General features: G+C 39.9%; 1 protein-coding gene across 4 annotated transcripts in view; it reads left to right on the top strand.

Annotated features, from left to right (window-relative positions):
- The first annotated feature begins 8,580 nt into the window (after positions 1 to 8,580).
- Positions 8,581 to 16,605, top strand: part of rims4 (regulating synaptic membrane exocytosis 4) — a 52,991-nt gene continuing 44,966 nt past the window's right edge. For 3 of the 4 annotated variants that reach the window (XR_006821601.1, XM_046029070.1, XM_046029073.1), the window contains exon 1: positions 9,595 to 10,846. Coding sequence is in view for 3 of the 4 variants with exons in the window: in XM_046029070.1 (XP_045885026.1) it covers positions 10,750 to 10,846 (97 nt within the window). In the remaining variant the exon portion in view is untranslated. Of the gene's footprint in view, positions 8,704 to 9,594; positions 10,847 to 16,605 lie in introns of those variants that run through there. The other variant, XM_046029071.1, reaches the window with a different exon arrangement.

Here is a 16,605-nt window from a genome sequence, read left to right as displayed (position 1 = left end):
ACCTTAATGTTACTTTCAGTCAGCTGTGTCTTGTGTTGCTATCTGAAGGAAGAATAAATTTCAGGATTAAACGGTCAACCATCTAAAACATCCTATAGACGTTAACAAAAAAATATCACTATGTTATCTAACATTTTAGCTTCTCTTCTCAAACCAAACCCATACAATGAACAGTCTTTTAGGGAACAAATGAGTGAATCCAGCTTCTGAATGATCAGCTGCTCTGCAATGGAGAGAACAGGTAGCTGCGGTAATGCTAATGCTAGGTGAGCAGGAACAATGACAGTTGAAACAGCCAGTTTGGACTATCCAGCTGGGGAGAGTCAGTCTGTTGTCTCACTGCAGAGCAGATTCACATGGACACTGTATGTGTGAACAACTAAATAGTGCCTCTTCCACTAACCTAAGACAAAAAAATGTGTTCACTTTCATGACGAAACTAGACTAAAACGTATTTAGTGTATTGACTAAAACTAACAAAATAAAATGATTAAAAACTGGCTAAAGCGTATATACACTGCATAAAAAACTATGAAACTAAATAAGAAAAGTAATGGGTGAGTGTGTTTGTGTGTGAGAGATATAGATGTCCGAACAAAAGAATTGATGAAGAAAATGAGAAAGAGAATAAGAGATCACTTTAGACCTGCTCTACTCTACTTATAAAAGTTTCAATCTTAATACCCAGCGAGGGAGGATTATGATGGAATAACACACATTCAATTGCATAATCTCAGTGGACTACATGGCTCTGTGTGTGTGTGTGTGTGTGTGTGTGTGTGTGTGTGTGTGTGTGTGTGAGCTTAGATTTGGGGTGATTTCAAAAATAACTGATTTGATCTCTGATGAGACCCCTCCCTGTTATTTTTCATCTCTCCTCTTCTCTTTAAGTCTCTTTTTCCCCTTTGATTCCATCCCTTTTTTAAAATTTTTTTGCAGCATGTCCCTAAATATACTTTGTGTCCTCAGTCTGTTCCTTAATTATTTCTTTTCCTTTTCCATTCACTCTCTCTCCTCCTCTCTGGGTGGTCTTGTCATCTCACATCAGTGTCAGCTGATCCTGACGTTGCTGCTGCAACTTGCAGTTGCCTTGGCAACATCCCGATTAGGACATACAGGCAGCTAAGCAGGCAGGCAACATAGACATGACCTTTACGCCCTGTTCTGCTCACACCGTCCAGGTCAAGGTTCAGTCGGCTGAATTTCATTTCTCGATTTAAAGTAACTTTGCTCTTTTCATTAAAGATTGCATTGATTGAAAGATCTGCATTGTATGAGCATAAATGTGAAAAACCTGAGCTGTGTTGTGGCAGACAGAAGCTGTGTTTCTATCAACATTTTTTTATGCGCATTTTGAAGTATTGCATGAGAAAATTCTCGCTTGAGGTGCTTTATGCCTTTGTCGAAAAATAGTTAATGCACTAAATGGGAGATGCAAACAATTTTGCCGAGTTCTGACTTGGTGAACATGTAACTCACGACTGATCGGCTGTTACCGCAATCGCCGTCTTGCCTGATATTCTCATAACACGCGGAGACATGGCGGTAGCAATTTGTATGCTTGAAACCAGAGACATTTTAGAGGAGACATGCCACTCAATCACATTCTCAATACAACTCTATGGGGAAAGCCCGTAATGGTAAAGATGGTGGTTATCCCGCCCCTCCCGCTAGAAAACTAATCATCTGCTTTTAACAGCCAAGCGGGAATCATATTTCAGCCAATCATGTGGTTCCACTGACGTAATGGTCTGTTTTACTTCTACTGCGCATGCGCGGAAGTGGTGACGCATGTGAAGTAGAAGTAGAACCGGTTGGGAAAAACGCTTTTTAAACCTTATTTTAGATTTTAATGCTGATTCTATTCATGTAGTTTTTATGTCCCAGTGACCAGTGAAAGTGCAGATCTAGCTCTCTCCCCATTAATTTAGATAGAAGCCTGGTCTTGTTAGTCCGAAAAAGCTGCCCAGAGTGGCATGACTTGCCTAAAAGGACTTTGTTGAAACACATTTCTGAGGACCTCTCACCATTTTTCTAAGATCAGTGGTCCTCAGGTCCATGCGACTAGTTGTTTCTGGTTTGCAACCCATACTTCTTGTTTATTACAGCCATGTATAACATCAACTACTGATGCAACTATGCTTGCTGTAACCTGGTTTATTCGCTCCAAATGGTAACACACCTATTTTGCATCTGCTTTTTATTATTTTTTGCGACATTTCAAAAATCCACTTAAAATTTGCTTGACAAATAGATGGAAACATGGCTAGAAAGACAGACAGGTGAGGAAACTACTTTTAAAAGTGAATCAAACAAGGTTAGGATTTGGTCTTTGGATTTTACATATCAAAGTCTGTTTATAGATCTTGAAGAGTACTACTGCATGTGTGAAGAAAGTTGTACAAAGCCTTTTGCTGTTTCAGAAGGAAATCTGAGAAATCTGATATTTGTTCTCATGTAATGTCAGCATCACTTGGGTCTAAAAACTAGAAGTTTGGCAAAATAAAAAATAAAATCTGGGGATATGGAGTTAGAAAGAAGCAGCTTGAGGCTATATCAGCCACTGCTAGCATAACACACTCCGACAGAACTGTCAGCGGTTCTGTTGCATTGTAGGCACCAGGCTTTGACAAGAAAGAAGAGTGTGATACAATTTTGCGAGACTGTCCTCCCAGGAAAAACGACAGCCATTTCAGCAAATCCCCCCCAAATATATGTTTGTGTTCAACTGACAAAGCTCTCTAGCAGCTGTAAGAATTATGACTCTTGTCCATGGTTGCAAAGAAGGAAGTATTGTGATGTTGTTATAGAGTCATAAAATATGCAGATAGAGGACATCGAAATGGATTGGGACAACAAAAAGTGGGACACAACACAGGAGATTGTCAACGTTGGTTTCTTTTAAGTGTAAGGGTGGTCGTTCCCAGGCCTTAATCATGGGATTATCCTATAATCATGATGCCAAAGTATTAATTTTGAACCAAAATTGAATTTGCTTATACTAAGTCATTTTTGTGCCCAAACCTAACCAAACCTTTTATTGAATGAATTCTCTGTAATCCGCCTGGAGGAGCTGTTAAACTACCTGAAGTAATACTGTGACATTTTCATGTGAATAAATATCAGTTTTGCTGCTCTCTACCTCCAGTTAATAAAACAGAACAATATTTTGACTTACTATTTTTAGACCCTGGGATAATGTGTTTCTGATTTTGTGCGAACATGTGATTATCCTAAAGGAAATGTTGCTCTAGTTTTTATTGTTGCCTTGCTGTAATTTCTTCTAATGTGTTTTCTTATCAGTACAATTCAAATTAAAAATAATTATGGTATGTGTTTTAAACACGTGAGAGATGTTTCATTTGGATTTTTGTGCCTATATGTGACGAAAATGAATGTAATGCAATGAAACTGCATTTATTTTCCACCAGAATATATTCTAATGCTAAAGTCCAATGGAAATTACATTCAATCATCCTTTAAGCAATCAAAAAATAATGTTAACATGAGTAATAGTTTTCTATCATTAAAAACAAAGAAAACATGTCCTTAGGGAAATATCGGAGATCCTCTTTTAGCTTTCAGCCGTCTGGAGGGGTGTGTTGGCGTCTGTGTTTGATGGTGTTTAACATCGGCAGAGTAATGATTGACAAAGTAAACTAACTTGTGCTGTAGCTTACAAGCCATGTGCAGACAGTGTGTCATTAGTGGTAGTGAAGAGTAAGGACCACAGCAGTATCTAAGTGGACTGAAGTTAAATTTGCAGGGATGCTGTTTAATATGCTGCAGGTGAGCAGCTAATTAGCTATCTACCTTGTAAACTAATGTTAGCAGTGCTCTTTTCACAGGTGAATTGGTGTTTGGTTACTCATGCAATAAGCTAGGGTGCATGACAAGACATGTGTTCATGCTTATAAGATACACTAGACGCCGACTTCAGCAGGAAAGCTAATGTGGGTTGTTGTTCAGTCTGTGGCTGCTGTCTGGCTGGTTAGTCAGTGTGACTATCTGCCTATGACAGAGCTGACCTTAGTGCTTTATGCAAATATGATTTTGAATGAAGCATTTTGATTGGCTGTATGGAAACATTGAACAATTTAGTTTCAGTTGGACTTTAAATAATACAGAATATACAGAGACGGAAAGACTAGTAGATATATAGAGAAAGTTAAGAAAGGCATGTGTGCTGGTGCAGATAAATAACCACCATTGTGGAAAACTGCAAGGAAAACAATCAACAAATCAAACCCAGACAAAAAAACAAACAGACAAATAAAGAAATTGAGGAGTGTGATGGCAGGAACAAAGGTTAAAAGACAGGAAATTACATTTAGACAGACAAGCAGTACAGGAACAGTAGAAGGTAGAAGAACTGTCAGGTAGAAAAATAAAGTGGTATGGAAACGCAAGCAGACAAGTAAGACAGCTGATGAGAGCCATGGGAAGACAAATGGAAATGCAAAAGAGTAGACATATAGCCTGACAAAGGAGCAGGTGGAGGAAAAAGGCAGGGAGGCAGAGAGACAAGCAGTGACATGAAAAAGGCGGAGACAGAGACAGAGGCAGGTACTTGTTGTAAAAGGTCAATGCTCCTGTGATAAGGCGAGCTTGGACAGCATGCTCACAGCGAGTGGCCGAACGCTTGTCAACACGATACCAGTTCACTTCACTGGCCACAGTACACTCAGCAGAACACACAAGGACGGAAGCATCGCTGTGTAAAGAGCCTTTTTTATAAAGCATAGACAGGTTTCTGACTGAGAGTAACACAAACATGAATGAGGACCCCAAATAAGACAACAACCACGTAGGAAGGCCAGTGAATAGAAATGTGTACTGCCCCAGAGATTATATGTCTGCACAGGGTTGATAAGGCTGTTTATCACCAATGACAGGATTCATTTGCTGCTGATATTTCTGACTTTTACAAACTTCTCTGGTCTGTAAATGATGCAAGATATTCCAGTGATGGAGTATTCTGTGTCATAGCTCGAAGCAAAAAAAAAATAATAATACAGAAATCTAACTGACGGAGCAGGATTATTGTTGCAATATTTAGCAAGTAGAGGGTGAAGGCAGGGGACAGCTAGGTAAAATTACACTCTTTTTACATAAAATCCTCTCAGGCAGAACAAGTGAGTCACTAACTAAAACAAATACTTCCATCTATATTTAAAATTAAGTGTAAGGAAAGCAACAACAACAGTGACAGAGCAAGAGGCAACTAATGTTTTTGGATAAAAGAACATATTGCCCGAGGAAGACCTTGCAGCTCAGAACTTTGCACTAATAAAAAACTTGGGTGCTTAAAAATTTCAGTGTGCATACAGCCACTCCATTTAAACCAATCCAAACAAAATATTGTAAAATCAACAAAGCGTCACTGAAACTCACTGTACTACTGTAATCATGAAAACGATGGTCTTTTGGTGCAAAGTATTAGCTGAGATACTCCCTAGGCCAAAAGCCATTAGCTATAGTAGCATACAGACTGTCATGCTCTCCAGAGCATGAACCCTACTGACTGAAGATCTCCTGGAATTCGGTACGCACATTCATGTCCCCCTCAGGATGAATTGTCCCTTAACTTTTCATCTAGCGCCCTCATCAGGTTGAAAGTGTAATTTGATCAGTACTTTGGTGTATGACTAAATACCTGCAAAACTAATAACGTTCCCATCAGCCTCAGCTGTGTCGTGTTTAGTGCAAATTCTTCAGATTTCGCAAATGTTTGCATGCTAACACACTGATCCAAGATGGTGGATGGGGTAAACATTATACCCGCTCAACATCAGCATGTTATTTTGCTATACTGAGCATGTTAGTATGCTGTTGTTAGCATAACAGGCACCACTGTGCCTTGTTATACATGTGGTAGCGCAGTGATGAGTCAGCTTTTCACTATACATTTCTTTTTGTGTGTATTTGTATTGAACTGTGCCTGGTCTCTGTGTTTTGATTACGTGTGTGTGAACCCACAGGGGACACACACAATCTATGGAAGCAGAGAGATGAATGGAGCCCTGTGAAGCACCGTTGATTACACAGCCCGTCTCTTCCCTCTTTCCCTCGCTGCTTCACAGAAAACAAGACACAGAAGAACACTGGGAAAGAGTGCACAATATGGAGACGACGACACAGGGAGGAAGGAAAGGAGCGGTGAGAAGAGAGGGAGTAATAATAGACAGATAAGAATAAATGGTCAGAGAGAGAACAAAATCAGATGGAGACTTACTAATACAAGCAAGTATGAAAGATAAAATTAAAAATAATATACAGAGGAGCAGGGTTGGAAGGGTTACTTTAAAAATGTATGCCGGTACAATTACTAAGTACTTGTTTCAAAATGTAATCAGTAACATAATCCAAGTGCCACAAAATAAAAGTACTGTAATCTCATTACTTTTAGTTACTTTTGGATTACTTTAATGCCAAATAGGCAAATGAAGACAAGAGAGTATCAATGATGTGTTGTCTGCTTAGTGTATTTTTAGACAAACACAGAATAAAAAAATCTCCTGTTCCCAAAATCCATGTTTAAATGTTTTTATATGATATGCTTTGTACTATGTTACCACTATGGCAGTATCTGGGCCCCATTGAATACTGATATAGTTATCTTTACTTTTTGCTAAACCGCTAACTGTAGCCTATCTGCCTCTATCTGTGGCTGGTTAGCCCGATCGGTTAACTTAGCTGTGCTGCTAGCGGTTCTATTAGCTTACTCAGCCCCTGAGTGCCAAGAGCCAAACCACCAAGACAACCACCTCGGGACTGTATTCCCAGTGGCCAAACTGGACTTTGACGGTCTCGGAGGCTGTGCTCGGTCCAGGTCCAGCTGCTGTGTCCACTCACTGAGAGCTGGAACCCCGCACGGAGTGTGTATGATGTGGTGGGTGGGCGTAACGTTAACACACATTCAGCGCTACTGGCCACTGTAGACGCCAATCAATACCTGCGACACGTCTCTCTCCAGCTTTGTGTTTTTCAGAAACACGTAACATATACCATAGACTGTACATAAAAAACATAGACCTATATGGAGGCAAATAGCACTGCGTTTTCTGTTTCATGGACACTTTATGCTTAAAGTAATCCCTATGAGTAATCCCCGATTTTTAAAAATGTACCTGTAATCTCATCAGTCCGCCTGGTAAAGAGAGTTTGACCCCCTGCTTTGAAAGTGTTATAGACGTCAGAGTTAGTGTGGATGGAATGGATGGATGTTTCAGTAGTGCTTTGACTGCTGTGTTGTATCTGGCATGAATTTGGGGTCAAAGAGCCTCAGGTGGTCTGGTGGATAGCACTGTGGCCTCACAGCAAGAAGGTTGCCAGTTGCCCCGGCCTTTCTGTGTGGAGATTGCATGTTCTCCCCGTGTCTGCATGAGTTCTCACCGGGTGCTCCGGTTTCCTCCCACCGTCCAAAGACATGTGGACTAGGTGATGACCCAAATTTGTCCTTAGGTGAGTGTGAGTGTGAGTGGTTGTCTATGTGTGGCCCTGCAATGGATTGGGTGTACCCCGCCTTTCGCCCGATGTCAGCTGAGATTGGCTCCGGCCCCCGACGACCCTGTATGCAGGGTAAGCGGTTGACGATGGATGGATGGAGAGCCTCAGGTGTGAAGCTCTGAATGGTGGAATGCAATTAATGCAATTATTATTTACTTGAGTAGTGTACTTGTACTATACCTCAATTTTGAGGTACTTGCACTTAAGTACTTCCATCTTGTGTTTCTTTAGACTTCTACTTCATTATATAAGGAAATATGGTATATTTGTTACTCAACTAAGTTCACTTTCAAATCCTCAAAACTCTACAACATTAAAATTCTGCTTACATATTAATGCATCAGTGATAATCATCAAATAACACAACATGTTTAAACAGAACACTGACAGGGTTCTGCATTGTGGTGCATAATGGCAACCTTTTCCTTTAACTTTAACCGTTTTCTGATAACACTAAAGTTTTTTTTACTGAATGCAGGACTTGTAATGGGTATTTTTTACATGGTGTTACATTGCTAATTTTACTTAATTATTGCATCTGAATACTAACCACTTAACTGCGGGTTGTGTGAACCAGCACACCTTCAACATGTCATCAGGGTAAACAATGGCTTTTTTAATTTTGTTGGATGGAAAACTACTCATGTCACAAAATTTGTGACAAAACATTTATGAAATGTTGTATGAGATTTGTTCCTTTTCTCAAATGTTGTACTCATTCACATTTGAGGTTTTGGGAGGAAGATAGGGTAGCGTAAAACTTTAATAGCCCAGGCTTTTATTTGTTAAAATCACTGAATTGACCCTGCCTATATTTATTATATTTATTTATATATGGGACAGGCCTTTAATTCCTTTTGCACAAAACTGAAACTTCTATGAAACAGTTTATTTATTTCAAACAGAATATAACTTGCATAAAACTTATCCATTAATATCAAATACACGTCATTCATTTGATCTAGCTCCAACATGCGCTTTTATTTTGAAGTAACATCACGAAAACAACAAGGTGCAGGCTGAGAGAAGTTAGCAAACAGAGCGTGATGCACTTCACAGGACAGGATTTACAAATTGGATTAATTTTTATGAAAAACTGTTTTGATTCTTTCTTTTTGATTCTCGACTCTTACAGACTAAAGGAATACAAATAATCAAGGAATGGACACATTCGGACTTAACGAGCGCTTAAAGGTAATGGCAGTCAGCACTTTCTTCCTTTCCTCTCTTGTACCATGCAGGTTACACCCGTAAAACTAAGAATTAGACTTTGGGGCACGTTGTTTCTGTTCAATGAACTGAACTACTGAATTGTGGAGAATCTAACCGATCTAATGATGTGTAGCATGTCCATACTGACATATTGATCATACGTTTAAACGTTAATATTTCTATTAACGAGCTAAGCAGCTTAGAGGGAGCTAAAGCGGGCGACCCCGCGGGGTTTAAGAAATTTTATACATCCAATAAACTTCTATAAAAACCAGACCAGGCGTTTAATGGGGACCTGCGTTTATTTGTCAAATTGTGTTCTCACACCAGGCCAGTAAAGGAGGTAGGCAGCTATTTTGGACTTGGCTATTAATTGAAGTTTTACGGTATTTTTAAATTATTATTATTTTTTACTGTGCTCTAATTTTAACTTGACAAAACGTAACCAGTCATCTGTGGTTAAATGGTAAAATATTCTGCATCAAAATATAGAGAAGGGCATCATTCAGCATTTGAGCACCTCTCTCTGTGTGCTTTGATTCATATATTTCTGATGATCTGACCACTGACATCGAGAGACACTAGGAGATGGAGAGAAAGACATTGCAAACTTGTCCTGCCCCGCATTGCCTCCACTGTCCCCAAGCCACACCCATATTCCCTCATCCACATTTTGATTGGTCGGGCTGCCAGCAACAGTCTGCTCTCTATCCCCTCTGCCCCCACTCCTCCCTCTCTCTCGCTCTCTTTCCCCTCCTTTCTGCCTGCTCTGTCTCGCTCTCTCACTCTCCATGCAGGTCGCCAGTGAATGAGTCCAGTCAGACACAAGCTGTTAAACAGTACAGCTTCTCTCTCCCTCTCTCTGTCTTTCTCTCTCTTCATCTCTCGGTCTCTCTCGTCCTTTCCTGTCTCAGGAGCAGACAGTCAGTGGAGCATCGGCACAGCAACGGAGCGACACAGGACTGACTGAGGAGAGAAGACAACAAACCTGGCCAACAGCAACATAACATTAAGAACATTTGCAGTAGATCATTAACTGCAATACATTTCAAATCAAAGCAGAAGCAACAGATTGCCCTTAGTTGCAATTGCTGCTGCAACTGATGCTCTCTCGGCTGATCTGGGCTTGGAAATGAAGCAGATTTGCAACGGCTCCTGCAGCTGACGTCTCCAGGTTTTGAAAGTCAGTTTATGTGTGGGAAAGAGATGCTTTTGTTTGGTTTGTGCTTGAGGAAATGACAATGCTGAGCAGCAGAAAGGAAAAGCTTTGATTCAGCCGGAAAGCAACACGTTTCACGCTGGGCGTCACCTCTACCACCAGCGTCTCCTCCCATCTTCCTTCTTTCATGAGAGCTGAAGAAGACCAGGCACCCGAGCTATGAATGTTAGATTGACATGCAGAGTGCAGAGTTCAGGGAGTTTTCGCTGTTAAACAAAAAGAGGAAGATTTTATCAGTGTGAAGAAGCAGTAAAGATTCACAGCCAGGCAAACTAAAGTCCATCAGACTATCACCTGGACTTCGGAGGACAAAAAGAAAGGAACAGGAAGACGTACACCAGCATCTGCCTGAGAACGGAATCAAAAAACTAGAGCAGAAATGACAGGAAGAAAGAGATTCAACTCTGCTACGCACAGCTACAGATAGATGTTCAATTATTAAATAGATATAATTTAATAGGACACTTAACCTCATCAAAAGTGAGCAACCGACAGAGATATCTTACTCGACAAGGATGACTTTGCACCACCCAAGCTCGCATTTTGTGTAACATACAAAGACCAACATCAAAATCTTTCTTTGATGTCAACTTCTGTTGGCACTTGCTGCAAGTAAGTTTTCGCACCGATTTTTTTTTCGGTGTGAGCATCTTGGGGTTCTTGCTTGACTCTTCTTTTCGGGGTGAGGTGGATCTGCCGTGGGGGGCAGCTGACAGCCATCCAAGACGCCGCGAGCCGTACTCCGCGTGAAGAATGCCCAGCCGCGCTTGGCCAAGCCGGCCGACCCGGGCCCGACGGCGGGCCTCTACATGGAAAGATCGCAGAGCCGCATCAGTCTGTCAGCATCCTTCGAGGCGCTCGCCATCTACTTCCCCTGCATGAACTCCTTTGATGAGGATGATGGGGGTGAGTGGGAATGACACACACAAACAGACCCATAAAACCACAATAAGATAGTTGGAGCCATTCATAAAACATAGGACGCAAGGCACATGTTATTTGCCACCTGTCTGCTGGAAAACTGATGTTTCCATCCACACGTCAGGCAGTGTGTTATGTAAATCTGTCATGGCTCAGAGAACAGGCTCATTTAGTAAATCACCTTTCAACATGTCCATGTCTGGTAAAAACCTGTACCTTGTTTGTATTAACTGTTGTATGATATGTTGTTGGCTGATGTGTCCAATATCCAAAATGCACATTTTTATTCATGTTATATGTTAAATTGTTACATTTTAGATCCAGTGTGATCCAGGGGTATTACTTAGGCCACGACACATTGCATTGGCAGATGTCCAAAATAAAATACCTTAATGCATGAGTACAATATATACTGTATGTGCAGCATAGCGTCAAACAAAACTACGATTGATTTTATCCTCTGAAATGTCACTTGAAAGCTCATTGAATAACAGATGGGATATAAAAATGATGGTAATTCATTTCACATTAATTATTTATAGTCTATGAAGTCGTTTTTCAAAGGAATGAGGTTTGAAACAACAACATGTCTTCTAAGAAAAGTGACCTGAGCACACTCTAATTTCTTGTCCACAGTGAGAAACCATTTGGTGGGTTTTGTCGAACTTTGCTGCTTTTCAGGCTACTCAGATATTTCCTTCAAAAGCATGTGCGTGTGTGATTTAAATTTAAATTCCTTAAAAAATAGCACAAATTTTATTGTATTTCCTCATCTCAGTGCCTTTAATCTGATGAGTCAAATCAATTCAAATTATAGTAAAATTAGACTAAGATTGTATTTTTATATATGTTATGTATGTGTGTGCACAGACGTGTGTGTTTGTGAGGGCCTGTGCACACCTTTGCGCTTATGTCAGATTTTTTATGATTAGATTGTGGGTAGGATCAAGTATTTCCTCAAATCGCATGCATCAGCTGATGTAATTCATTTTGCTCTGAACTGCTGTATTGTTACATTACATTACTCTTGATTTCCTGTCATACTAATCCTGTAGGACTAGATTGTCTTTCCAATAGAAATTGAAGTAAAAGATAAAAGTATGTATATATCTCTGGAAAAAACAACACTGGTGTGTGTTTGCAGGTTGTAAGTGTTAATGTATGCACATGCGTTAGTGTGTATATTCAGTGTAAAGTAGGTCACAGGCTTCCTTCTTAAAAACAAATCTAAGACAGAAAACACATTTAACACAATGTTATGAGCTTATCAACTGACATTGTCCAAATTTAGAAATAACACAAATAAGTCTCCCTATTCAGCATTTATAAGTAGTATTCAAACATTTCATAAATGGTTTATAAAACAATATAATGTAGTTGTATGCAGCTATAAGAGTATTTTAAGTTCTTATTAATATACAGTATTTGTCAAAAAATATAACTTCTTTTTCAAGCCACACAGTGATGGCTGTAGCTAGCTAACATACTGTAACATATTACAGTGACAAATGCAACTATTAGATGTAATAATGCTCACTAATAAGTCTCACAAGTTGTTAAAATTAGCTCATTCCTACAGAATCCCTTACCTTCAGTGGTGTAACTTTCCACCTTGCTGTAAGTTAGTGATGTAGAAGTGTACTGCTGGGTGTGTCAGTACACTGTGACATCACTGTCAGGTGTGGTTACAGTTGTAAAAGCCCGCTTCAGACCACACGGTGGACAGCCACAGGGGAACATATCCGACCCCGACCTAAATATCTCACACACCACTTGCTGCTTCTCAGCAAAGGAGATTTGTTGCACACAAATCTCCTTTGTTCAGATTCTCAGTGAGACAAAAAGCTGGAAAAGGAAAGAATTTGAGAAGAAAACTGACTGTGAGCTGTTTTTCAGACCGTTGAATTGACAAATTGACGCTTGTTAACAAATTGTTTGTCCTATACTCTCTCATGGGGGTAAGCTTGGCCTGTGATGATCACAGATAACACTGCTGTGCACAGGACAAATATCACCTTTAATCACCTTTAATCGCCCTGGTGAAAGTCAATATCTCACCTGTGCCAGTAAAGCTAATCCCACAAAACATTGTGGATTTAGTTGCCTCAGGGTTACGGTGCTCCTAAACCACAGGTCCATAATCTTTAGCTTTTTCTATGAGTTATCTTTCTGCACTCCGGTGGCCTGGGAGCTAAGGCTCCAACCATAAATGAACCTCCTTGTACTTCAATGCATGTCATTCCCCATCTCTCTCTTCCCTCATTTCCTCTCCTCTCTACTGCGCTTATGTAATAAAACCATACAAATGCCCCCAGAATAGTTTTAAGTATAGTGATTATATACATGTGTTATTATTATTATAATAATATTATTATTCATGGCTGTTGGCAGCTAATGGTGCTCACTCCTGTAAGGCCTGACACTCATTACATGATCACATGTTTTTCGGGTTGTTGTGCTTGTAGAGTCATTGTTGAGGTCACCCAGCTTTCATATAATTGTCACCTTGACCTCGTGACATAATCTGGGATGTTGTTAACGTAACCAAACACATGTGTTTCTTTTCTTGTGGGTCTTGCAGATATTAGATATAAGTATCATCAACATTAAAGGTGGGGTATGCAGTTCTTGGAACAAAAAGACGTGTATTGGATTAGAATCGCATACCCCACCTTAAATATAATGTGAGATGTCCTGTGATGAAATGTCATCTAGGATGTATGTAACCTACCTCTGAATGTCAACTGGGAGTGTTTCAGAAGCAGAGCATCTGAACATTAGCAGACACATTTTCTGCTATTGTTTGGAGTTGTTATACAAGAATACCAATACATGTACACAGCTCATTTAGATGCTTTTTGGCTATACTTACTGTAACAGCAGTACAGTACTGTTTCCTTCTTTCTCTCTCTCACTCTCTCGCTGTTAACAAACAAGGACAACGGATGTGTGTTAAGACAAAGTTACTGACAAATGTATGTTATAGTATTTGTTATATGAATTGTACTTTGGTGCTCACTCCTCTGACTGTAGCTCCACCATCTTATTTAGTCCAATAGCTAAACTAAAACTGTGAACATTGTAAACTTTATTCTTGCCAATTGTCAGCATGTTAAAATGCTGGCATCAGCATTTAGCTCAAAACACCAATGTGCCTAAGTAGACTCTTAGTCTTATAATTGCAAACGGGCCAGCCTACATTTTTTTTTAACTTATTTTGAAATTACTTCCCATGATTTAATTTCAGATTCATCCTTCATATCATAAAATTAAAATTGTATATATTAACACACTTCCTGGAAAATTGGATCCCAATGAGTTAGGGCAACCACACAGTATGCACACAAATAAAGATCCTTGACAAGGGTAATTTACACTGTGACACCTGCTTCCAAGGTGTGTGTGTTTACTGACGCCTACCAAGAAAAGTCTGATGAAGGACGGCATGCTGGGAACATCACCTGTATAAAAGTCTAAATATTTTTTTTACAACACACACACACACACAAACACACACACACACACACACACTGGTGTGAGGAATGCTCATGCTCTCACAAACACACACCTGTATAAGCACACATGCATTCACAAATATAGGTCTTCCCGAGCCAAGACACTTTTATGATTGTAGTTGCACATGTACCCTCCCAAATACACAAGTCTCTGGACACACACACAGATATGAAAGCAGTGTGTGAGGTAATCAGAGCGGAGCGGCAGGCCGTGGTTTGTGGTTCTCAGTCTAATTAAATGCTAATATGGCTGCTGATTGTGGCTGACTGCAGCTAAATAGAGGCCTTATTGGAGGTTAATTCTCTCTCTCTCCATTTTTGTCTCAATGTCTCTCTGTCGAGCTTTCTCTCTCTCAGCCCACCTTTCACTCTGTGGTTTAAAAATCCTGTTTGCAAGTTGACTCTGTCTTTCCACCTTAAATTGTCTTTTAATCGCTTCCCCTCGTGTTTTCTCTCTCTCTCTCTTTTCCCGCGCCCCTTACCTCTCTGTTTTAGTTTTCCACTCTCACTTCAGTTCAGTTTAATTCAAATATGTTCCACTGACAGGACAGGGCAGAAAGGAAGTCCGTACTTACAGCAGCAGAGCATCACTTCTCCTGCCTGAAAAACATGAACTGTTGTTTATTTACTTTAGTGTTTGTACCTTGGAATTGAATTTACAACACCTTTAGCAGCTGATGTTGAAGACCTGGACATTTAACATTCCCACCATGTAGTTATGAGTGTTAAGAAAATGAAAGGGGCTGTGATGGTGTGGGCATATGATGAAATAAGATCCAGGAAGTCCAGTTTAGTAATAGACTCATGAGTTTGAAAGTGAGTCCAACACCTAAACATTGCTCAGTGATTTATATTGATGAAAGAGGATTTTACAACTCTGGAAAGTTATCACAGTGATAATTATTTGCACCCATGTCTGGACAAGTAGACATATGCGCTTGGTATTGGCCAAAATGTGTGTTGTGTTGCGACAGACGTTGCATTATTTAGCAGGAGGCCTCAGTGTGCAATGAATGAGGATGCTGTGATTATTCTTTATTGTTGGTCTGACTGTGGCCTAATAGAGCAAATCCATAAGAGGGTGGTGTTTATTTATTTTTATAAATCATACATTTATTAAATCTTACACTAAAATCCGATCAGCTGAGTTCCATGTTTACATCAAATCTGTCTTTAACTTTCAGTCTTGACAGGCCGACAGGATGAAATAATCCTTCAATTTCAACTTCATTATGTTGACTGATATAGCGAATAATTGTGGTCTAAACACGCAATTGCCATTTTTTAAGATACACTATGAATTATACCTCCTTGGTATGGACAAAATATGGACAGACATTCACACACACAACCATCAGGATTATTTTAGGGCATCAGTAACCTGCCCAAGGACACATCAACTTGACTGGGGGGAGCATGGGAATCAAACCAGCGACGACCAATTACTAGACAACCCGAGCTACCACTTGAGCCTCAGCCACCCCAAAAGTTGAAGGTAGATTAGAGAATCAAAGGTTTAACCTTTAAAGGAAGGGCGATTTGTGACTCTTCACTGTCTCCTTGGGAGAGAAAATAAAACATAAATCCCAGCTTCTCCTCACGTCTCTCTCTTTGACCTGAATTACAGTTTGCTGTTTTTCCTCTCTGTTCTCATGTCTCCCCAGATGATCAGCAGACAGCACACACACACACACACACACACACACACACACACACACACACACACACACACACACACTTATGTATGTGTTATCTAGCAGCACAGGTGTCAGATTTCTCTTGGTGAAAGACTGAGCTGATTTTCCTGCATTATTAAATGTAAAACATGAAAAATTAAATGTTCACTCAGCCAGTCATCAATCTGCCCATCTCAACCTATCTGTCATAAACCAATGTCCGACATCCATTCATGTTAAAGGACAAATTCCCCTAAAAGTCAATGTTGAATAATGTAGTGGATTCCAGAGGTTACTCACAGTCCCTTAAATGTTAAATGTTCTTGTCTTCTCCTGCCGGCGGAACTTTCCTACATTTCACAGAAGTCTTTTTGAAACCCCCCAGAAATTTGCTGTTTACTTGTTGCTTTCAGCTTTTGTTGCACATCACTGCTAAACTACAGTATCTTGTTCAACAAAGCTAGGCAGTGCTCGACTCACATATTTTCACATACCTATATACTTAAGTAAATTTTTTGATATGCTTACTTGTAATATGGTAACTATAGTTATA

Source organism: Micropterus dolomieu, linkage group LG18 (genome assembly GCF_021292245.1).
Source record: "Micropterus dolomieu isolate WLL.071019.BEF.003 ecotype Adirondacks linkage group LG18, ASM2129224v1, whole genome shotgun sequence".
Classification (NCBI taxonomy): Eukaryota; Metazoa; Chordata; class Actinopteri; order Centrarchiformes; family Centrarchidae; genus Micropterus; species Micropterus dolomieu.
The sequence above is the reverse complement of the archived record's forward strand: the minus strand, read 5'-3'. Positions and strand labels throughout refer to the sequence as shown.